Here is a 24,542-nt window from a genome sequence, read left to right on the forward strand (position 1 = left end):
CCCTCCATCCAGCTTCAATTTCGCGACATCAATCCGCATGGTGCGTTTTGAAGGGCGATTAACTTTAAGTCTGATGCGAAGGGTAGCACGCACAAGCACGTGGTCGGAGCCGCTCTTGCCTCCCGTGTCTGCTCCACGGTACGCCCGTGCGTCGAGGACTGAACTCGCCCAACGTGGCCGAACCAGTATGTAGTCAATCTGGTTAGTCGTCCGCCCATCGTTCGAGTACCAGGTGACTAGCTGATGTTGGGGGTGTTGGAAGCGTGTATTCATCACGACTAGGCGATTTGAGGCGGCGAAGTTAACGAGCCGTTCGCCATTGTCGCAGTGTCTTCCCAGAGCAAAACGTTGCTCGTTGCGTGGTGTCAGTCGCCGGTCCGGTGCGCACATTCCAGTCTCCTGCGATCACCAAGATGTCATTGGAGGGGATACCATCGACAGTCGTCTGGAGCTTATGATAGAAGTGCTCCTTGTCCACGTCATCAGCGTTCAGTGTGGGCGCGTATACCGCCACGACAGAGATGTTGGCAATGGCACCCCTCAAGCGCACCCTGGCAAGGCGGGGGGAGATGGGTTCCCACCCCAGCAGTGCAGCCTGTGCCTCGGGAGCAAGGGCGATTGCAACGCCGTGCCGGCCGCTGTTGTCCGTCACTCCACTATGGTAAAGGTTGTAGACCACATTGACACCAGGGACCTTCAGCTCTCGCTGCCCGGCATCAGGGAGGCGTACTTCAGAGAGGCATGCCACACTGACGCCATAGTTGTGAAGTGACCTCATGGTGAGGGCTTGGGTCCCTTCGTCGCGGAGAGTCCGGACGTTCCAGCAAGCAATTTTGAGGCGCTCACGGCGTCAGAGGAGGTGATGGTGGAGGGGATAGTGGTGCCCGACTTGCACATTTATCACCCGCCCCGTCGAGCTGAGGGCAGGCGCGTCGGTTCCCGCGGACGCCGTAGCTCGAGTCGTAATTGCAGTCTGTCGTGAAGTCATGAAGAAGTTTCGTGGGAATTTATTGAGAAGACGGGTCCCCAGCCCTGCTTCTACCAGAGCCTTCTGTTGGCCGGGTAGATTACCCGTTCACCCCCCCCCACCACGATGAGGTCGAAGGTTGGAATTTAAGGGGGGATTGGAATTTAAGGGGGGGGGATTGACTGGGGATTGCTTGATTGACTGATGTTGTGCGGGGGATTTATCTACATTATGATGTCATGATGGCCTCTACGGTGTCTGTATAAATGACTATTCTTCTGCACAATGAATCACATTTTTGAGAGCCTAAATATGAGCAAAAGCTCACTAAGCTTTGCATACACATTGGAACTGATGACAAATTTGACTGCCAGACAAGATTACCCCCCCCCCAAAAATAATAAATGAGGTACGCAGTGACAACAGGGACAGTGATGCGTGGGGGGAAAAAAAACATTTGGCCTCTTTACCTACACTTCACTCAGCCACTCTCTCATTTCCTCCTGGTCCATCCAGCCCTTTTGATTGGCCTTAATGATGACTCCGGCTGGAGACTTTTCTTTCGGCAACATCTTCCTCTTAAAAATCACCATAGGTGGCAGTTTCTGTCCATTACCATGGAAACCAAGCACAATAGGAAAACCTCATGCGCCCGTTGTTTGTCAGCTTTTCCTTGTAGTCTGCCGGATGTTGCTGCACCACGATATTCTTTTCCCCGGATGGATAGGCGGTGCCGTTTAATAAATCGAAAGTAGCACTATGGATTCATTGATCTTGAATTCTCTCGCAGCTGATTCCCATGTTCTTCCGCCTAACCGACAGTTTGCAGTTTAAACGGTGCTTCAGGTGCCCTTCGCCAAATTGATGTTGTTTTGCACATAACACACATAACGGCACCATTCCCTACTGGGAGCGTGCCTTTAGCGCACTCTTCCCCCTTTCAGGTCCACGTGCTGTCCTCAGTGTGTCCGCACAACATCAGTCAATCAAGCAAAGCGCTCATCAAAGTCACGTAACCTTCACAGATTTTGGAAGTCGGTGCACATATAAGGCGCACCCCGTCCATTTTGGAGGAAGTTTAAGACTTTTAAGTGTGCCTTATGATGAAAATACACAATGGTGCGGCTCTCTACAGATATTTAACACAGCACTGTTCCAGGGCGTTTGATCTTTGGCTATGAAAATCGATAGGTATGTGGAGTAGCACCTCAAGATAAACAAAAAAAAAACTAAGGTTGCTAAACCCTAAAATGTTCAGGAACTGAGCTATTTTTAATACAGATTTTGGCCCATTTTTGCATTTTCAAAGTGGTCATACTTTTGCCCCCTTTTCCTAGACGATTAACCCAATTGACTTCAAACTTTGGCTCTACCATTTCAACAGCAGGTACAAGGGACAGTTTTTGATAAACTATTATGACAAGGACAGGGAATCACATTTTCCATTTCATAATTCCTTCTTTATGAAGCATCCTGGGTTTTACGTTTCACCACTAGTAGATCCACCAAAATTGGGATGCATATGTACCAGCCCATGTCTTTTAGAGCCATATGCTAAACCAATCAAGAAGTCCGTCATTTTTATTTACTTTGGGATTTGTTGCCATTTATTGGCCTTGTATAGAGATCGTATTTTAACAAACCCTCCTAGAGAATTTTTCCGATGGTCTTCACACGTTGCCTGTTTCTATAGAGGTTTGAGATTTGAAGTTATTAAAGCTTTAGAATCCATTGCACACTGATGTGACGGCTATGCACCATTTACGGAGAAATATAATGTTCTTTTTGAAAGTTTAAACATGGATGGCAACTCATTAGACTTTAGACACATATCAGATCTGGCATGAATTTAAGCATTTTTCTTATTTCTTCTGTAATTTTCATTAAAAGCGCACCCTACAAAATTTATATAAAAGTACCGTATTTTCACGACTATTCGGCGCACCGTACCAATGGCCGCAGTCTCATTAATGGGTGACATTTCTGTATTTTACACATATACAGGACGCACCGCACGAATAGGCGCAGTTTTAAAGTGGTAAAACATACGCTTAAACATACGGCATGCATGCATGCTAACACATTCGCTAACACGTTAGCTTGAAGCACACACTGAAGCTCGAAGCTAAAACACGTTTTTAAAAAGGCAACGAAAGCAGAACTGAGTTCGGGTGTATTTTATTTACAAGGTACTCACGTTTTTTGCTCAAGCATCACTCAGAAAGCCATCAAAGTCGTCATCTTCTGTGTCCGAATTAAACAATTGTGCAAGTATCGGTAATCCATTCAAACCGCCGGGTTCCCCCTCGTTGTCAGAGTCACTCTCGTCGTCATGTGGCTCCACGGAAATGATGCCGGCTTTGCCAAAAGCTCGAACAACTGTACTAGCAGCAACGTTCGTCCAAGCAGCTACAATCCATTCACAGATCTTGGCGTAACTAGCCCGGCGCTGCCTCCCACTCTTCGTGAAGCTGTGTTCGCCATCGATCATCCATTTTTCCCATGCCGCTCGCAACTTCACCTTGAACGCCCGGTTGATGCCGATGTCCAGCGGTTGGAGTTCTTTCGTCAAGCCTCCGGGAATGACGGCAAGCTCGGAGTTCATTTGCTTGACTTTGTCTTTCACCGCTGGTGTGAGATGGGCACGCATGGAGTCGCAAATCAAGAGTGACGGCGAGGCATGGAAAAAGCCATCCGGTCTCTTAACATACACATCACTTAGCCACTCTCTCATTTTCTCCTCGTCCATCCAGCCCTTTTGGTTTGCTTTCACGATGACGCCGGGTGGAAACTTTTCTTTCGGCAGCGTCTTTCGCTTGAAAATCACCATAGGTGGCAGTTTCTGTCCGTTAGCATGACAAGCAAGAACGACAGTGAAAGCTGACTTCTCGTGCCCCGTTGTGCGTATCGCAACCGTGCTGGTCCCCTTCTTCTCCACAGTGTGGTTCACCGGGATGTCGAAAGTCAGCGGGACCTCGTCCATGTTGATAATGTGGTTAGGCTGGATGCGTTTGTCGACAATCTTTTGACTGCAGTAGGTGCGGAAAACGGCCAGCTTTTCTTTGTAGTCCGCTGGAAGTTGCTGAGCCACGGTCGTCTTCACTCTCATAGATAGATGGCGCCGTTTCATAAAGCGAAAGCACCAAGACGGACCTCCTTGAAAATGTTCAATTTTCAATTCTTCGGCTAACGTTTTCGCCCTTAGTCGAATGGTGACCGTGGAGACGCTTCTGCCGGCTGCTCTTTGATCAAGAATCCACCGCTCCAGTTGGTCTTCCAACTCGGGCCACCTCGCCTTATTTCCACGGAAACTGCGCTTGGTCTTTTTGACTTGGCGAAGCTCGTTCTCCTGCTTCCTCCATTTGCGAACCATGGATTCGTTGATATTAAATTCTCTGGCGGCTGCTCGATTCCCGTGTTTCACTGCATAACCGATGGCTTGGAGCTTGAATTGCGCTTCGTAGGCGTGTCTCTTTGTGGAACTCATTTTCGGGGGTTCTTGAAAACCAAAACCGAAGTTGTTTTGCAATAATGCACACACTCACCTTTTATACATGTGCTGGTACCTGCTAGAGGCGTGCCTTACACGCCCACCCTTCACTCATTGCCGGACCCACCCCCTGCGTGCCTGTCCTCCCTCACGTCCACCTCTCTTCATATATGTAAATTATGGAGAGAGAGATATGTAAATATAAGTGCGCGGACGCACTTCACTGATTGGCCGACCGATTCCCCGCACTTCACTGATTGGCCGACCTCACTTCCGCCTTTTCTCTATATAAACAGCATGTCGGGTCTCAGCCAGATTTTGGAACTCGGCTCATAGAAAAGACGCATCGCATTATAAGGCGTACTGTCCATTTTGGAGAAAATTTTAGACTTTTAATAGCGCCTTATAGTCGTGAAAATACGGTATGCCTGGCTATATGTGTCACCTAGATTTTTGAAAATTCAGAGGCATATTTAAGAGTCCAACTCCGACAAAATAGATTTTTGGCGCCATCTGCTAAGCTAACAGGAAGTCCAGCATTTTTACTTTATTTTGAAATTGGGCATAATTTTTGACTAAAATGACATATTTTCACAAATTCACCCAAGAGAATCCATCTGATCGTATTCAAACTTTGGGTGTTTCATCTAAACATGTTTAAGGTGAAAAGTTAATGAAAGCTTTTTATTTCATTGCAGTGGCGACGCGTCATTTGCAAAGAAATATCATGGTATTTTTGAGGGTCTAAAGCCGGTCGAAAACTCATCAATCTGTACACACATCAGGCCCAACACAAAATTTTTGACGGTTATTGTGCAAAATGTTTGTGAAAAATGTCTTTGTAGTGCCCAGTGGTTGAAAGTTTCAACTCAATCTACAAAAAGCATATGTAACTGCTCAAGACATGTTGTAGCACAATATAGCCACTGTTGCCCTCACATTCACAGGCATATCCTGTTCCTGCACATACTCCAACTCTTCCATGATATGACAGAGAGGCCGAGCAGAAATAGGGCAAAGTTATGAAGTGCATCTGTAGGGCAAAGTTATGAAGTGTATCTGTGTCTTTTGCTGCCTGTATCTTTTGCTGCCCCCCCCACCCCCGTCCAACCTAACGTGTTGGATGGGGGGACCTTTGGTAGCTCGTCTGATGACTACCTTGGCAGTGTCATAGTGGATGTTGACTTCGGTCTGCTCAAGGTCTTCCTTGGCGGCTTGGTTGGCTAGTTCGTTCCCTGGGATACCACAGGGGCTGGGGCACCAAGAGAAAGTGATGCGGCAACCACATTGGTGCAGTTTCCCCAGGGTTTGGAGGATTTCGGCTTCGTCCCTGTTGAGAGAGACGTTGGATGGATGGAGGTTTTGGAGTTTCAGGATACACGACTGGCTATCGTCACGAGGCAAACTTCTTTCCAGTCCGGACCTTTCTGCTGCTGCCTTGAGCTTAGGCAGCTAAAGCAATGTTGCTTTTTTTGGCTGCTTTTGCTGGTTATGTTTCACATGCTTTCTTCAAGAGAGGGTTTTTCATTGTCATCGTTTTCGTTTGCATTGTTCGTGTGGGTATGTGTATTTGCATTCATGCTTTAATATACAAGAGTGAGAAAGCCGTTAAGTGACATTTGAAAACGCCGTGCGGGCGAGCCACTTACACCAAGTCCAAGTGAGCTGGCTTAAGGCGGTCCACCGAGACCCGCTCGGGTTTACCCTCCATGTCAATGACATAATGTTTCTGTCCCGCCTCCAAAGAGTCTGGCATTGTCCAAGAGGGTTGAGTGTTGTGCCGTGGCCGACCAAGGAGGAGAAGCAGTCGGCAGAAAATCCCCAGGCACCCGCAGAGGCTGGCCATAAACCAGCTCCGCAGAGGAAGACCGGAGATCCTCCTTAGGCGCCGTCCTGATGCCCAGCATGACCCACGGGAGTCTGTCATTCCAATTGCCGTCCTTCTAGGTGGCACGAAGAGCAGCCTTCGTTGACCGGTGGAAACATTCGCAAAGGCCGTTGCCCTGCGGGTGATACGCTGTGGTGCGTTGCAACTTCACCCCTAAGCTAAGCTGTCTGCCACTGCAGTCCAAAGCTCAGAAGTGAACTGCACGCCGCGATCCGAGGAAATATCCGAAGGAGCGCCAAAACGTGATATCCAGGTGCCAATAAACGCCCGTGCCACGTCGACTGATGTAAGGGACGATAGCGCGGCGACCTCCGCCCAACATGTGGTGCGGTCGACCATAGTTAACAGGTAAGTGTACCTCCGAGAAGGGGACATGGGGGCCAACCAGGTCGACGTTGACATGGTCGAAACGTCGCTCAGGCAGGTGAAAGTGTTCCAAAGGGGCCTTGCTGTGACGGTGCACCTTTGCCCGCTGGCACTCCATGCAGGCACGAGCCCAATCTCTGACATCCTTCCTCAGGCCGTGCCACACGAACTTGGCTGCCACCAGTCTTTGAGAGGTCTTGGACCCCAGGTGAGAGAGTCCATGGACCGCATCAAAAACCGGGCGTCGCCAGCTCAAGGGAACCACAGGCCGAGGGGTGCCTGTGGAGACGTCACCGAGCAAAGTGGTGCCGCTCCAGCCATGGCTCTGGAGAGGCAGTCAGCAACACAGTTGTCTTTCCCCGCCACGTGTTGAATGTCTGTAGTAAACTCTGAGACATAGGTCAGCTGACGTTGCTGTCAGGCGGACCATGGTTCCGTGGCCTTGGACATGGCGAAAGTCAACGGTTTGTGGTCGACGTAAACTCTAAACCGGCGGCCTTCCACCATGTGTCGAAAATGGCGGATGGCGAGGTACATCCCGAGCAGTTCACGGTCGAAAGTACTGTACTTCCGCTCAGGGAGGCGTAACTGCCTACTGAAAAAAAGCTAAAGGCTGCCAGGTACCGTCCACCCACTGTTCAAACACCGCCCCCACCAGTCCAAAGCATCCGTGGTCAGTGCCCACAGGGGCAGAAGAGGAGGGATGTGCCAGCATCGTAGCTCGTGCCAAAGCTGCTTTAGTGTCCATAAAAGCCCTGACCCTGCTTTCAGTCCAGTCAACAGTGTGCTTGGGCTTCTTGCCTTTAAGGGCCTCATAAAGAGGCCGCATAGTGTGAGCCGCTCACGGGATGAAACGATGATAGAAGTTCACCATGCCAAGAAATTCCTGCAGGGACTTCACGGTGCCTGGGCGTGGGAACGCTGCGACGGCTTCCACCTTGGACGGGAGAGGAACTGCGCCTGCCTCTGTGACCTTGTGCCCCAAGATGTCTGTGGTGGAGAGGCCAAACTGGCATTTGACAGGGTTGATGATAAGTCCGTGTTGACTGAGCCGTTGAAAAAGGGTTAGGAGGTGTGCCATGTGGTCTGTCATTGAAGAACTTGCTACCAGGATGTCGTCAAGGTACACGAAAACAAAGGGAAGGTCCCGCAGCACAGAGTCCATCAGACGTTGGAAGGTCTGAGCAGCGTTCTTAAGTCCAAACGGCATGCGCAGAAACTCAAATAATCCTCCAAAAGGTGTGATCACTGCCGTTTTAGGGATGTCGGGGGGGGGGGGGGTGAACGGGCACCTGATGGTAGCCCCTAACGAGGTCGTCCTTGGAGAAAATCACCTTGCCGACTAGGTGAGCTGAGAAATCCTGGATGTGCGGCACAGGGTAGCAGTCGGGCATTGTGACGTCGTTGAGCCGTCGATAATCTCCACAAGGGCGGCAGCCGCCGCCGGGTTTAGGGACCATGTGGAGAGGAGAGGCCCAAGGGCTGTTAGAGCGGCGGACAATCCCTAGGTGCTCCATGTTGTCGAACTCCATCTTGGCCACAGCCAGCCAGGCCGGGTCCAGGCGCCAGGTGCGGGCGTAGACCGGTGGACCCGTGGTGGCGATGTGGTATTCCACCCAATGTCTGGCAGTCGCTGAAGTGAAGGTGGGCTGTGTGAGTGCAGGAAATTCGGCAAGCAGGCAGTGGAAAGCATCTGTGAGGGGGAGTATGCTGGAGAGGCGGATGACTTCAGCCGGTCCGAGTGGGCACGTGTAAGAACAGAAAGTGGGAGCGTCTATTAAACATTGATTTTTCACGTCCACTAAAAGTCCATGAGCTCACAAAAAATCCGCCCCCAAAAGACGTACATCGGCACTCGCTGTAACAAAGTCCCAACGAAAGCGCTGCCCACTGCAGCACAGTTCCACGAACCTCATGCTGTAGGTGCGAATGGGGCTCCCATTAGCAAAGGAGGGCCATGGCTGTCAGCTACCATGTCGATCTGCAATGCAGGCAAAATGCTGCGCTGTGCCCCTGTGTCGCAGATGAAACGCCGTCCAGAGATAGAGTCGCAGATGAAAAGCAGCCCGCCAATGTTGCCAACGCACATGGCCACTAATGAGCGTCGGCCACGGCGTTTTCCGGCCCGCCGAACGAGCACAGCGAGGCCGCACCTCTTAGCCTTTGGTCCAAACTTGGCGTGGTAAAAACATAAACCAGTAGCCGGCCGTAGGTGAGGCACAGCCGCCGCGACGAGTGCTTAATTATCGGAGGCACTAACGGCAGTCACGGGGAGGAGAGCCGCTGCACAGTGTTGCCGGACGGCCAGGAAAAATTTATCAGCCTCCGCAGCAAGCTCTCTACAGTCAGTGATAGCAGTGTTAGCTAAAGCTGCCCACACCTGGGTGGGTAACTGGCGCAGAAAAAGGTGAAGAAAAAGAAAGTCCGGTTTGTGCTCGCCTAGCAGCTCTAGCATACGATCCATTAACTCGGAGGGCTTGCCGTCCCCCAAGGCCGTGCAGAGAGAAAAGTTTGTTGGCCCGTTCAGCGTCGGAAAGTTCAAAGGTTTTCAATAAATGAGCCTTCAGCGCATCATATCGTCTTTCTGTCGGAGGAGACTTGAGGAAACTCACGACCCTGGACGCCGTCGAACCGCCCAGCGCGGAAACAACGTAGTAGTATTTCGTAGTATTCGCAGTGATGTCGCGTAGGGAAAACTGGGCCTCGGTCTGAGCGAACCAAGCAGACGCAGATGATTCCCAAAACTCAGGGAGCTTGAGCGAAACAGCGTTCACGGACATCCGCGCGGTCTGGAATCGTCCAGCAAAAAATGTCGGGGTCACCATTGTGGAAATTGTAGAAACTCGAAGAAAGCGACAATTTCTCACGTTCGCACACGGAGAGAGTGTGTCGTTTTTTTTATTAGCACACCAAAAAAACGAGACCCGCCGAAAGTCAGTTTCCATACATACAAGCAGACTAACATGGCGGTTGTAACCCGGATCATGGCATGAGGCAATGGGGAGTGGACATAACCAAAATCTATATTGACTGAAAGAGTAGCGTCGTTAAAAAATTGCTTAATTAAACACAATTGAATATTGCCGTGGCCCGAGCGAATCAGGGCACAAAATACTAGTGGGATGTCAGCGAATGAGAGGTGCAGTTTTTCCACCTCCGTGACGTCACGAACGTGCGGCGCAACCTATCTCGGTCTCTTCTTCTGACGGGACCTGATCGAGAGCGGACGTATTCTTCGCCGTTGTGAGGAAGTGCTTCGGGAGAAAGAGAGTCATTCTACGCAACCTCGAGTACTGCACCGGGCTAACGTAGCTGTTAGCATTACGTACCGCCGGGATTTCGCCGACCGTATAACATCGTCGGAGTATCGTTCAACATTCTTCTGGCCGGGTCTTTTGTGGAGTTCTAATTGAGGACAGCGCTGGGATTAGCGTGCCTTCAGTGGAGTGGATTCCATTACGGTGCCCTGACGTCCAAAAGTGCTGGAAAAGGGGGTACAGTGGTGGTGGCGAGCCAACCAAAGAACATACAATATATTACATTTGATAAATTTTAATTTATTTTATTTGTGTTGGTGATGTTTAGAAGAATTTATTTTGTAATGACAAGAACATTTTGTGTTTAGTTATTTCATTCAGATTGAAAGGAGAAAAAAAGGGAACTCACACGGGTGTTGAGCAAGGTGATCACCAATTATTTTGCTTGAGGCAAAGGTCAACTAAGAGGTTGAGACTAAATTGTATTTATTTACTGTCTTTTTTCCACTGTGGTTGTTGTGATAATTTTGTTGTCCTGTGTCTGTTTGATATAAAAGTTAATTGTTTTTACAACTGTTGTCTTGTTTCTTTGCCCATGCCACCCCCTCAATAGTGACATCATTGGCTCCAGTGAATCGAACCTAGTGTCCCCTTACTGGTCCAAGTAGAAACCCGTTGTCTCCCCATAGTGTTTTATCATCTCCAGCAATTATAAAACAAACGTAGCCCTTGTTACACGGTCCTTAAAGGGACTGAAATTATTTCTACCCAGTTACCAAATGATCGTGAACACTCTGACAAGCATATGAAACATTGCATTCACACGTTTGCAGTTGGTGGTGAATTATGTATATAGAAGTCACTACAAGCATGTCTTTTTTTGGCGTTGTTGTGGTTTTAAACAATATTTTTTGCTTTTCACCCTCTTCAACAGACAACAAACCTTTAATGAATCATGTCCATCTTTAGCATCGTTACACAACCTTTTCAATTCATCAAGAGCATTTACCACCTGTTTTTCGACCAATACTCATAAATTCATTCATTTCTCCCTTCATGTTATCTGCTTTATGAAGTGTGTATTTTCTATTAGTTTGTAACTTTTTCAACCAAACACTTTTATGTTCACAATATGTTGTTGAGTTCTTGCACCATTAATCACTTAATTTTTCAGTATTTGTGACCACATGCAAAGCGCACGCTTCAATTGTATGTACCGACATTAAACGCAACGCAGAGTTCACTTTAGGTGAGAAAACTAAATTAGGTCAACGAGTCACGTGATCCAGCGCAATCTGCGGAAACACAAACGGCCGAAACAATCACGTGCACAGGGTGATCACATACCTGTCAACTTTTCGGAGCGTCAACCTGTATAAACTACCAAAAAATCCTTATAAAGAGCAAAAAATCCTTATAACATACCAAAGCATTTTATATGTCAAAATAACGGCAGAAAAAAACCACAAAATTTTTAATTATATTTATTGTAGATCTCCATAATACAATGTCTGGTTAATGTCTAATCATCATTCTACTTAGTAGCATTACTGTGTTCAGAGTTGTATTCCTTCGTTACTTTTTTCACCAACTCCAAAATGCTGACCCATCGGCTCGAAGTTACAGCATTCATTCATATTTACTTTGCACTGCAATAATGCTGTCAGTGTTTCTGGTGCAAGCGATTTTCGGAAATCTGTATGAAGAGAAAGTTACCGGAAATGAAAGTATTCGTGTAGACTAGCACCATTCTGGGCAAAAGCAAACAGAACTACCTGTTGGGGGGGGGGATTTTCCAAATCCGTATGATTTATGCGATACGGCCATATACGTAAGATTCACCACAAAATCCGTATGAACTAAAGCTAAACCGTATGCATTGACAGGTATGTGATCAGTCACCAAAGCATTCCATTTTTTAAACCATACCTCACATTGGGCACCTAAACTGTAAATCCTAACAATGGTCTGCGGTGCGCCAGTCCAGCGCTGTGGTCAGTAGTGTTCCTTGGATTAGCCATGCTCGCAGCCACCACAGCTGCCTGCTGTAGTCTATCATCATGGACTGCCCTTCCACACAGTGGCTCCCCCCATTGTAACACCCAGTCTTCACCCGCTGCGGCCTCTAAACTCAGTCTGATCGAGCAGGTTTTTGACCATATAATAGCCAGTCTAATGCTCGGCTCGTGAAGCGTTGCTCGATGTAGCTCGGTCTGATATGCTGGCTGCTTTGTTTACTTGTTGCTTTGTTGTGTCCAACGACGGAGAGTCCATTGGCCATTTTCAAAAATATGTAGTGTATTTCATCACTTTCCGAGACGTAAAAATTCCATGAAATATAAAGCGTCTGGTCACTACAAAACTCCGCCAAAGTTTTCAAAACCTTGTGTGTGTGTGTGTGTGTTTGTGTGTGTTTTTCCCCTACAACTTTAGGTACACCTTAACTTTACTGAACAGTACTGTACTCTTACAACAGTGCTCAATGACATCAGTTGGGATATTTACAAGGAATTCAAAGTTTCTCATCCCTGCCGGAGGTGTGACTGTTCTTTAATGGCTGTGTTGTTGTTGTGTATGTCTCCTTGGCTTACTTACAGTCAGCCGCCCGCATCTCCGAGCACACAAGAGGCCATTCAGGGCATGCTGTCTATGGCCAACTTGTCGTCGTCAGACAACTTGCAGCAACAGTGGAGCAGCAATCAGTCGAGAAACAACAGTCAGTCAAAGAACATCTGGCAAATGCACAGCTCACTCACTAAGAAGACAGTCAGTAAAGGAGTCGGCATTGGTCGCAACAGCAACAGCAACAGCAAGCAGTCCACTAAACACCTGAAAAAACCCCAGAAGAGTTGCTCCTTTGAGAGTCTTGATTATGATGACCAGGATCACATGGATGCATGCTTTAAAGACTCTGATTATGGTAAGGATCAAAATCAACACATATTCCTCCTTGTGTTTTAATTTCACCATGTGCCAAAGAAAACGGACAGCTGTGGCCAAAGGTTTTGGCTGTAACATCTCACTGTTCACTTATCAAATATATGCACAAAAATTCAATACTTACAATGTTGACACATTTTCAGAACAGTGCGAATCTCTCTTTTTTTTTTCAAACTCAGAAATAGGTTGAATTGTTCATTGCAACGACATCCAAAGCAAAACACAGACCTGAACACTTCAGCGGCAGTGTCAGTAAAACAGAATTTGAATCACGGTTGAAAAATCTGCCTTCAACTGAAGCAACCACCATCAAACAGAAAGAAATCTGTGATAATTTTACAGTTTGAGCCCTGCGAGTCCCAGGGACTCGCTAATCAGAAAAGTATAAGTCCCATTATGCATTTAGAGAGTCCCAAATTTCGAATTCTGAAATGATCTACTAGTCAATTGCATATGATAATAACACAAATAACAACAACAATATACTGTACATTGGTAATAGGTTTATTTCTTAGAAACAAATGCTGCAAAAATTTAAATAACTCAGGCATACAAGATTTGCTGAGAAATAGGTTCTAATTTAATCCCACAGTTCAGTCTTTGAGTTCATATCCCCGCAATAAACTTTTGCAAAGCTTGTTTTAACATAACACACCTTTGCAATTGTCTGCTTTCCACGAGGTGAAGGCCAATCTTGCCAATCTCGTCTCACGTGAGCGGAAATCTCGTCACACAAGATTACTTAACGTGAGATCAAGACAACAATGGCGGCGATTGTCAAACTGCGATCGTTGCTGGAAAAAAGATTTACCATAGTTTTTTTTTTTTTTTTTTTAACTAAGAAATTTCTTTGCGTCCCAAAAACGCACATGATTTGGAACTGTGCGTCTGGTCGGAAAATTATGTGTCTAGGATGCGGGATGCAGAGGTAATGAGATGGCTGAGAAATGCTTTAATATACAAGAGTAAAAACGATTGTATTGCTTGAATGTCGTGTCTCATGATTTAACATCCAATGTTGCATCTTTCATCAGTTTATCCGTCATTGGAGTCTGAGGAAGATAATCCCGTTTTCAAATCCAGATCCAAAAAAAGGAAAAACAGTGATGACATTCCATACAGCCCAACAGGTCTTGATCACTGTTGGTCCGTAACATTTGACTTGCATATTTCTTTTGTAGTTGAAGTCTTTATTTCAATCTCCTCGCAGCTCGTGTGGGACCATCAGTTCCTCGACATGAAAGGCCTGCGAGAGAAGGAGCTCGCGTAGCCTCCATAGAAACAGGCTTGGCTGCTGCTGCAGCAAAGCTTTCTCATCAGGTGTGTAAACTCAAGGGTCATGAATGTCGTTTCAAATTCTGCTCAGCAAATCGAGTAATGTTAACCGCATTGTCAAACCACGTCAACAGGAAGAACAGCAAAAAACAAAGAAGAAGAAAGTCAAAAAGAAGAAACTGATAGAAGAGCCACTAAAAATCTCTCAAGATAGTAGCTCGACAGATCACAATCTGGACTCCCAAGACGGCAGCCTTACAGATAATGAATTGAACAGCGAAACAGTGAAGTCGCCACGAGTGCCGCAGCCCATGAAGCCGGGGGGATTTCTCAGCCAAAGGCGACCGTCGATGTCTTCTAACATCAACTCTATGACAAAAGGGGATCGTGGAGTTTCTGCAGAAGCTAAAGGTGAGTGACTGTGACAGAATGAACCTTCTTACCAAGATAATGGTGCAAAATTCTGTTGCCAGGTTTATTTCCAGGTCCAAAAAGCAGTAGCGGCTGGTGGCGTTTTCTCCATGGGTGTGCTCTGTACAGTAGGAGGAAAAAGAATGTGAACCCTTTGGAATTTCTTACATTTCTACATTAATTTGTCACAAAACATCGTTTTTATCAAAATTTCTAAGATTTCACAGGCGAACCAGTTTCATGCCGCCCATATTTTTTTACCTGCCCTCGGTTGTGCCAGTTGAGTTGAGTTGAGTTTCAATACATTTCATACACAAGAAGTCATAAGATAGGATAAGATAACCTTTATTTGTCCCAGACTGATGGAGGGTAGAAAAGAAGTGTTGCATGCACAAAAATAAACGTTTCAGAAAAAGAACTGTACGCAGTATAGAATGCAATCTAAATATACAGTAAGATATAAGCATAAGCAGACAGGTTTTCACGTATGTTTATTCAGCAGCCTCATGTCATGTCAAGTCATGCACCTGCTTATGGATCATTTTGTCTAACTGATTGTCTCATTTGCTCTCTTTCAGCTAAGCGGCTAAAGAAAGGCATGGCAACAGCAAAACAGAGACTTGGGAAGATTTTAAAGATCCATCGAAATGGAAAACTCCTCCTGTAGCATGCAGCAAACTCTCAGACTGTAAAGTCATGAACTGGGTCCCACTTTCTTTTTTTTCCTGATTCACTTTAACAGTGAGAAAAAAAAGCTGAGATGGGGGGGGGGGGGGGGGGGGATCATCGATTTTTCACTTTCCAAGACCAACATCACACAAATACATTTCTGCCTCTCCTTACACTTTCTAACTTTGAGATATTAAAGTGTACATAATCAGCTATAAATATTTTTAATAAAACATGTATGTTTCACTTTTCAGTTATCAGGATACTAAAACATGAACAGAAATACATTGCAGGCATTCCATTTTAGAAATTATCCTTTGCATGTAATTCAACGATATGTGTCCTTGGGTTAGGGGAGTTTAACAAATATTTCCACTCGATAAAACATATTGTTGCCACACTAATGTTTAAGTTGAGAGAGAGCAAAATGACCTCATTTGTTACCATCCAGCAAGGGCTCTTAGCTTATCACAGAATGGTTTAAGTCATCATGAGCAATTATAGATTTTTAAAAAATAAATTTGGAAAGCATTTTCAGAGTCAATATTATTTAGTATGACTATTAGTATCTAGTATTGACTCTATAGAATTTTTAACAGGTTAAGATAGTGAAAAGCACAAAGTGGTCATTATCTATTGGGTAATATACTGTCCACACCTTGACAAATTTGATGGTGTGGCTCTGTCAATGAAATTAAAAGAAAAAAAAAATTAAGAATCCCTAAAATAACAAAAAAAACTGTCCAAAGTAATAATAGATTGACAAATAGTGAATATTAACCAATGAAAAACAGACATTGTTTTATTTTTGTGGGCCAACAAAGGTATTTTAAAAACAAAATGATGCACATGACCTAGACGCAAAAATTAATTCCTTGAACTTAATTTTTGTTGGCACAATCTGTTACCTATCATGTCCTTTGTTCAAAAAGGTAAGGCACTTATTTACAATGACAACCTGGAGGCAATTTAGGGTTCAGTGCCTTGCCCAAGTACACTTTGACAGGAGACACTCAGAGCCGGAAATAAAAACGCTGACCCTTCAGTCATTGGACGACCCGATCTGCCAAGAGAGCCACAGACACCCCGATGGAGTCTTTGCAATCAAATGATTTCTGGAGCCGTCAATAAAAATGAAAGCATCACAGATATTTTTACCCACCATTCAGGAACAAAGTTCTGTAACATTCTCTGGTCTGAATGGTGCCCTCTCCAGGCTGTTTGTGTAAGCCTCTTTAGCAGATGTTCAGTGATATTCCTTGAAATGACCCATGACTCATGACCCAGCTTTCTATCAATGGGCAGCCATTTTTGTTCCAGAATGTCTTCATAGTCTTGAGATTTCTCTGCAACCGAGATGGATTCAAAACACGCTGTCTTTGGAAAAGCAGCCATGAACATAAATTGAGACTGCTCTGCGTTTCTCAGTGGGTACAGTGTTCCTACCTTTGTACACAGGCCAAGAATGAAAAATCCACAGTCACGATTGACGTACTGTCACTTGAAAATGATGAGACCAGATTTGGCTGAAATACTGTCGCGATCGACAAGCTAGTGCTTCTGAAAAAATGTGATGACTGGGGTTTTCTTTCTTGAAATTTGCCTGTCATATGTAAAAAGAAAAGAACGCTGTACGGTGCCGACCATATACTACCGAACCATAAAACTGCCTGATTTTCATTGGTTAATTAAAGCTTATGTTATTTTTTATTATTACGTTGATTTCAAATGATTTTAGTGATCAACTTGGGTTTTTCTTTCACTAACACAGAATACCACAAAAGTATTCCAAGTAGTACCAGATGCCTTCTAAGTTGAGTTCAGTAAGTTCAACATTGTTGAAAGGCCATCGGCTCAGATGATACTTGCTGATAAGCTTGGTCCACTTCAGTTATGCTGTTACTGCATTGGGATACTTCATCTTTTGCTTTCACAGGCAGCACCAACATTGTCAAGTCATCTGCAATTTTATAGCTTCTCACAGTATATAGAATGTAGCTTTGTAAATAACCTTTCAAATGTTTACCTTTTGTATTTTTTCCTCTTTTTTTACATTTTTTAATAAATGCAAATATTTATATGTATAGTACATATATATAGTACATACATATTCAAAGATGCGCATGTACGCGCACACGTAAAATATATAGTAGAGTACTATAATTTTACATGACGGTATACATTTTTTAAGAATGAGTGTGTGTGTGTGTGTGTGTGTGTGTGTGTGTGTGTGTGTGTGTGTGTGTGTGTGTGTGTGCGTGTGTGCACGCGCGCGCCGGGATGGATACAAATTAATGGTGTTGCCTGGGAAACAGTTTAATACAGTTTTGTTTTTTTAAGACCTTACATGCACAAAGGTAAATTGTGTTGTGGTTCTCTTTGGGAGAAAAAGATGGCGTCGTTGAGATCAAATTATTCAAAGGAATAACCTTTCATTTCTACCATCAGCCACTCGTTTTAGTTCTAGTATCCAAAAGGTTTCAGAACTATTTTACTCACACTTTGTGAAGTGTTTATGTGTCAGTGATGTAATTTATTAATGTTTGTAGCTTTTTATACAATTTAAGAGGGTGTGTGTGTGTGTGTGTGTGTGTGTATATATATATATATATATATATATATATATATATATATATATATATATATATATATATAATATTAAAAATGTCAATTTGTGAAATTGTTTTTGGGTGGGCTGCAAGTGGAATAATTTGAACACACACCAGAATCAAAAACCAAATGTGTTTACCCTCCATCCTGCTTTGCTACATAATTATTTTGCAATAATACACTGTACTGTAGTTTATATAAATGTGAATGCCTTCATTGTCATTTTGTTATGGTCAACATATTCATTTTTGTGCTATATGGTATAGCAGCAATGTTTTTATCATGAATGCTATTCGCATGATGCGGCCTGACGAATCTCCATCAGTGAGTGAGCGCATCAAGTTTAAAATTTGTACAATAGTCAATATGTGTTGCTTTGTCGTTGTCTATTTATATCTGCTCTATTAAATGCACCCACGGTTCCTTGTTCTTTGTTTGTTGTTGTGGTCTTCCCTTTCTGTTATTTACATGGAGCAATTTACAGCCATGTCGCTGTCGCTTCAATTCATCATTGACACTCAGGTTTTTATTGCAGGACACTTTTGCGGGAGCAAAAGTAAAGGTGCATTTTTTCTCGGAATATTATCACTGTGTATCACTAGTAGCTCTGCCTGACCAACAAAATCCAACCATCCATTTTCAGATCTGCTTTTTCCTCACAAGAGTCGTAGGGCGTGCCGGAGCCTATCCCAGCTGCCTTCGGGCAGTTGGCACGGGGACACCTTGAACCGGTTGCCAGCCAATCGCCGGACATACATAAACAAACTATTCACACTCACATGTACACCTAGGGACAATTCAGAGTGTTCAACCAGCCTGTAATGGATGTTTTGGGAAAGCGGGAGGAAATCAGAGGACCCAGAGAAAACCCACGCAGGCACGGGGAGAACATTCAAACTCCACACGGAACAGCCGGAGCCGGACTCAAACCCTGCAGCTCTGAGGCTGACGCACTAACCAGTCGACGACCAGACCGCCGACTAACAAAATATCGTCCCTAATCCTTTAAGAAAACAAGAAATACAGTGTTTGATTGTATTGTGTTTTCAACTAAAGTAGCCTGGTAGAAATTATACTAATCCTCGAAATCCTTTTTTTTTTAAATTCACAGTAAATGAAAAAAAAAGGTTTTGTCTCATTTACAAAGTGTCATGGAACACATCACACGCAGCAGAGACGTGACTTCGTAAAACAAACACGAATGGCGGCCGCGATGGCTCGTGCCACTAATCCAGTTGAACAAATAAAAAAGAATGTGAACAACAAGATAGAGCAAAATTGACAAGAGATAAACATTACCTTCAACACAGTCTGGGCAGGAGCAACGGTGAAGCCTCATTCAGTCTTAGATAATTATCCATTTTCCGAACAGCTTAATCCTCACCAGGGTCGCGGGGGTGCTGGAGCCTATCCCAGCCGTTTTGTGGCAGTAGGCGGGGGACACCCTGAATCAGTTGCCAGCCAATCGCAGGGCACACAGAGACGAACAACCATCCACGCTCACATTCACACCTAGGGACAATTTAGAGCGTCCAATCAGCCTGCCATGCATGTTTTTGGAACGTGGGAGGAAACCGGAGCACCCGGAGAAAACCCACGCAGGCCCGGGGAGAACATGCAAACTCCACACAGGGAGGCCGGAGCTGGAATCAAACCCGGTACCTCTGCACTGTGAAGCCGACGTGCTAACCACTGGACTACCGGGCCGCCATCTTAGACAATTATCTGCACAACAAATGAGCATTTGGTAATCAACTCAACCCGTGAAAGGGTATTAAAACATAATTTTTAATTAATCCGGACGAGCAACTCACCACTGCTTTCATAGGAGCTGTCAAGTCAAGTCAAGTCAACAGTATTTATAGAGCACTTTCAAACAGCCATCGCTGCATACAAAGTGCTGTACATGGAGCAATTTAACATGCACAATAAACAGTAAGACAAATCGGTAATAAAGGCGGTAGAAAGCACCAAACAGTAAAATCAAGAACAAATATAAGTCATGGTGAGTCGAATGCCAAAGAATACAAGTGAGTTTTGAGGAGGGTTTTGAAGATTCGGAGGCTTGCCGAATGTTCAGTGGGAGGTCATTCCAGAGAGAGGGAGCTTAGAGAGGTAAGGTGGCGCGATATTGTTCTGAGATTTGAAAACAAAGAGGAGGATCTTCTTTTGCATGTCAGCTGTTGCAACCTTTTTGTTTTTGACCCAATTTGTAAAGTCTTGTTTTAGTTCATTGTAAATATCTTTATTGTGAATACTGTTTTGCCTTTGGCTATTTTTAAAAATGTATTTATTTATTTTAAATCAACTGTAAAGTTGAGGAAGTAAAGGGCATTGCAGTAATCGAGCCGGGATGTGACAAAGGCATGAATTACTGTCTCAAAAGTGTTCATGTGAGAGGAGAGGTTTTGTGTCAGCCTTGGCTGCTCTGAGTCACGCACTGCTCCCCTTGTCATGTGGTGTTCCACAGGGCTCAATTCTGGGGCCTCTACTGTTCTCGCTGTATCTGCTCCCATTGGGTTCCATCTTAAGGAAACTTGGTATTCCCTTCCACTGCTATGCAGATGACTGCCAGATCTATGTCCCACTGAGCAAGAAAGACGCCTTCTCATTAAGGCCACTCCTATCCTGTCTGGAAGAAATCAAAACCTGGATGGCACAACATTTCTTGAAATTCAACGAAAAGAAGACAGAGCTGATATTGGTTGGTCCCAGTGGCCCTTGTACATTCCATCCTGTAGACTTGGGCCCCCTGTCTCCTTATCTGAAATCAACGGTCTCAAACTTGGGCCTTAAACTGGAAATTAGCGGGAAGCAGGTGCCATACTGTGGGTTGTTACGTCACTTCTGCCATAATTTAATAAAGTTTATGTATCACTCCCGGTTAGCACGTCGGCTTCACAGTGCAGAGGTACCGGGTTCGATTCCAGCTCTGACCTCCCTGTGTGGAGTTTGCATGTTCTCCCCGGGCCTGCGTGGGTTTTCTCCGGGTGCTCCGGTTTCCTCCCACATTCCAAAAATATGCATGGCAGGCTGATTGAACACTCTGAATTGTCCTTAGGTGTGAGTGTGAGCGTGGATGGTTGTTCGTCTATGTGTGCCCTGCGATTGGCTGGCAACCGATTCAGGGTGTCCCCCGCCTACTGCTCGGAGACAGCTGGGATAGGCTCCAGCACCCCCCGCGACCCTAGTGAGGATCAAGCGGTACGGAAGATGAATGAATGTATCACTCCCTTACACACACACACACACACATATATACATCTATATCAATATAGATACACATATACAATGCATATAGAGGGCAGCGTGGTGGTCGACTGGTTAGTATGTCAGTGGAGAGGTGCAGGGTTCGATTCCGGCTCCGGCCTTCCTGTGTGGAGTTTGCATGTTCGTGCCTGCGTGGGTTTTCTCCGGGTGCTCCGGTTTCCTCCCACATTCCAAAAATATGCATGGCAGGCTGATTGAACACTCTAAATTGTCCCTAGGTGTGAGTGTGAGTGCAAATGGTTGTTCGTCTCTGTGTGCCCTGCGATTGGCTGGCAACTGATTCAGGGTGTCCCCCGCCTACTGCCCGGAGACAGCTGCGATAGGCTCCAGCACCCCCCGCGACCCTAGTGAGGATCAAGCGGTTAGGAAGATGAATGAATGTAAATTGTCCCGAGGTGTGAGTGTGAGCGCAGACGGTTGTTTGTCTATGCCCTGTGATTGGCTGGCAACCAGTTCAGGGTGTACCCCGCCTACTGCCCAAAGAGATCTGGGAAAGGCTCCAGCATGCCCGCGACCCTTGTGAGGATAAGTGGATTAGAAAATGGTTACCCATACTCAGAAAAAACAATCTAGTGTATGCAGCAAGTGCAATGAGAAATGCACAGATACTCTCCAGATTTTGGGGTAAGCAAACATCCACAGAACAGGCGCATGGCACAAATATGGAAGGGCTAACTCTTCAGGTCAACACTCAGCCATCTGCCTGCACCTCAAAGAGAAAGTTCACTGTTATCCTCCTGACTACCGGGAAAAAAAATGTTGTCCAATCACATTTATTTTGAAATTCCCCAATCTATGTGAAGTAATTGGACTACTCCAAAAGAAATTTTTGAAATTCCACTCCATTTTTTAAACACTTGAATACTAGGCCCAAATACACTTAAAACAACTCGTGTTCATAAGAGTCTTTTAAATAAAATGCCAACAGCATTTCAAGACAAAATGTGTTTGATAAAAAGTATTACTTTTCCTCTTCCCATAAAAAGTGCTTGCACTGAGGGAAGCCATTTTCTTACTTTTTCTAACCCCTACAAATTTGGTATCATTGGAAAGCACTGAATGTCCTCTTTAATAACTCGCAGTAACAAAGGAGTTAATGCGATTGGATGCACTGGGAGATATTTAGGTTCACAAATGTCCTCTACAGAGGACAAATTTGAACTCCTGGTAGTCAGGAGAATATGATACTGTGGTATATGTTTTTTTGCTGCTTCGCTGGTCTTCAAGAAACACTCGGTGATCGGTGGCTGTTTCCCGACGAATGAGCACTTCAGGGACCACGGCTGATTGGGAAAAGATTTTATTCTACCAATGTCAGAGTGAAGTCTTTCCAAAAAGTTGAGTGGCCCAAGGCATGGATGTAAAAAAGCCCCCCTCCCCTGTCAGGCCCCCCGTATCTTTTATACCTGGCAAGGGGCTGATGTCATGGCTTTGTGCACCAGCTGCGGTTTTCAATCTACTAGTTTACTTCAGTCCTAAAAAAGGAGATCTTGACCAGCGCTGTTGGTGATGGACGACAACAGCCGCTTTACCCTATTATAGGATTGCACACACTGCTGAAACTGGATTCTCCCTGACCAGCAAATATAGAATAGAATCGTGTTACTGACGCCAAGTGGACATTCGAAGGCCACCTACAGGAATAGAGAGGGAATTCCAAATTACACTTCATTCCCCCCTTCCGGGACAAAGTAATAGTCCCGGAAACGGTCTAACAAAAGATAACATCGGTAAAGGTCCAAACATCTTTCCCCAACCAAATTTTATATATGCTCACGTCTACAATTTGGCCCAAAATCTTCAGCCTAAATCACGCTCAAGGCATGCTACTTAAGGTTATTTTAACTAGGAAAGCTCAAACTATTTAGTTAGCCAATTGCTCCCTGACAACAATCTGAGGCCTCTCAGGAACCACAAGCAAAGAAAATTGAAGTCCGCATAATTCAAACGACGATACCACCCCCCTTAGGTAATACCCTTACAACGGTGACAAATTGCGAAGTAATGAATTTGGTGTGGCCCGTTAGAAGCCCCAAAAAGCTGCCGGCCCCTCCTCAAGAAAAAACCTCGCCAGTCTAATGACAAGGAAAAAGAGGAAGGCCCTTTCTACCATCCCCAGTGGTTCCCTTCACCTGGTGTCAACCAGGTGTAAGGAGCCCTGGCACATTACAATCCACAAAACAGTATGAGCTTACCAAACAGTGTGAAAATGGAATGACATGTCCCCCTATCACCAAACAGTGAAATTGTACCGTCACATGATCAGCCGGCCAGCAGGTAACAAAATGAGGTAAAAATATTGGAATTAACAATGAGGTGTATAGTAATGAGGTATCAAAACATGCTATCAAAACAAGCCCCCTAAATGTCGCCCCCCTTCTTCATGTGTAAGTGCGTGCCGAGGCAGAGTCCATTCCCCGAATCTTCAGCGATAGAACGTGCTGGGTATCACTGCCCAGGGCCTGCTGTCCATACAAAGTCCTTATGTCCAGGTCACTGTCCATAGAGTCCCTTGCACGGCCCCGGTCAGCATCCAGAGGTTCTGGAACGAATAAGAACTCCTGCCAGTATCGCCTGATGACAATGGCACTCAATGCAAAACACATGCAACTTTGACACAATAACGATGGTATCAGATTATATGAGCAGCAGCAACACTGTTCAAGTTAGGGAGACCTGCTCTCTATTTATGTTTACAATCACTCAAAAGTAAAAAGAAAAAATAGGAGTAGCCCTTTATAGACACTACTACCAAGAGAGCATAGCTGGCTCTTTAGCTTAGCTGACGCAGCTAGCTAATCATCTTGGTTAACATGCTAACAACAGAATTAAACGCCATAGTTTTAGGTGCATTGCTAAAAAGTGGGCCTGTTGATATTTGAATTCAACTAACTCATTGACCATGATTTCATTTTAAAGAACCGTTTTTTTTTTTAAGAAAAAAAGTATTCAGCACAGCACTTGCACACTGAGTAAAAGATGGCAAAATGCCCCACCGAAAATTATTTTTGCTTCTTAATGTTCCCAAGCTTTCACCTAAATTGGTGCGAGCAGTCAACCATGTCAGCTGTCTCTCAGGCCCTATTGTTAGTGACAAAAGACCAAGCTATGAGTGGGAGAATCTAACAGATGGGGGTTTCATCAGCCAAGTTGGGCCCTCCACATTGCTCAAGGAGTCTTCACTCAGCGCCGAGGCTGCACCTTTAGCACAACCGCATCCATATTCATTATACAGGAGCTTAATCGCCAGCTGTTTGCATTCATCGCCAAGAGTCAACCGTGTGAGGAAAACGTCACAATTTGCCAGCTGTGTGTGTGTTGAGGAATGGGAGCTGTCAATTTGCTCTTGGCCCTTCCTTGGTTACAGATTCTTTTATCTCTCTATAAGTTGGAAGAAGA

At 45.2% G+C, this 24,542-nt stretch overlaps 1 protein-coding gene across 2 annotated transcripts in view; it reads left to right on the forward strand.

The window, feature by feature from the left end:
* Positions 1–16,032, forward strand: part of phf2 (PHD finger protein 2) — a 90,978-nt gene extending 74,946 nt beyond the window's left edge. For both annotated transcript variants that reach the window (XM_052075067.1, XM_052075066.1), the window contains 5 exons: positions 12,566–12,888; positions 13,943–14,038; positions 14,119–14,228; positions 14,318–14,594; positions 15,173–16,032. In XM_052075067.1, coding sequence (XP_051931027.1) covers positions 12,566–12,888; positions 13,943–14,038; positions 14,119–14,228; positions 14,318–14,594; positions 15,173–15,261 — 895 coding nt within the window. In that variant the 3' untranslated portion in view covers positions 15,262–16,032. The remainder of the gene's footprint in view (positions 1–12,565; positions 12,889–13,942; positions 14,039–14,118; positions 14,229–14,317; positions 14,595–15,172) is intronic.
* The last annotated feature ends 8,510 nt before the right edge of the window (positions 16,033–24,542 follow it).

Source organism: Hippocampus zosterae, chromosome 9, assembly GCF_025434085.1.
Source record: "Hippocampus zosterae strain Florida chromosome 9, ASM2543408v3, whole genome shotgun sequence".
In the NCBI taxonomy this organism is placed as follows: Eukaryota; Metazoa; Chordata; class Actinopteri; order Syngnathiformes; family Syngnathidae; genus Hippocampus; species Hippocampus zosterae.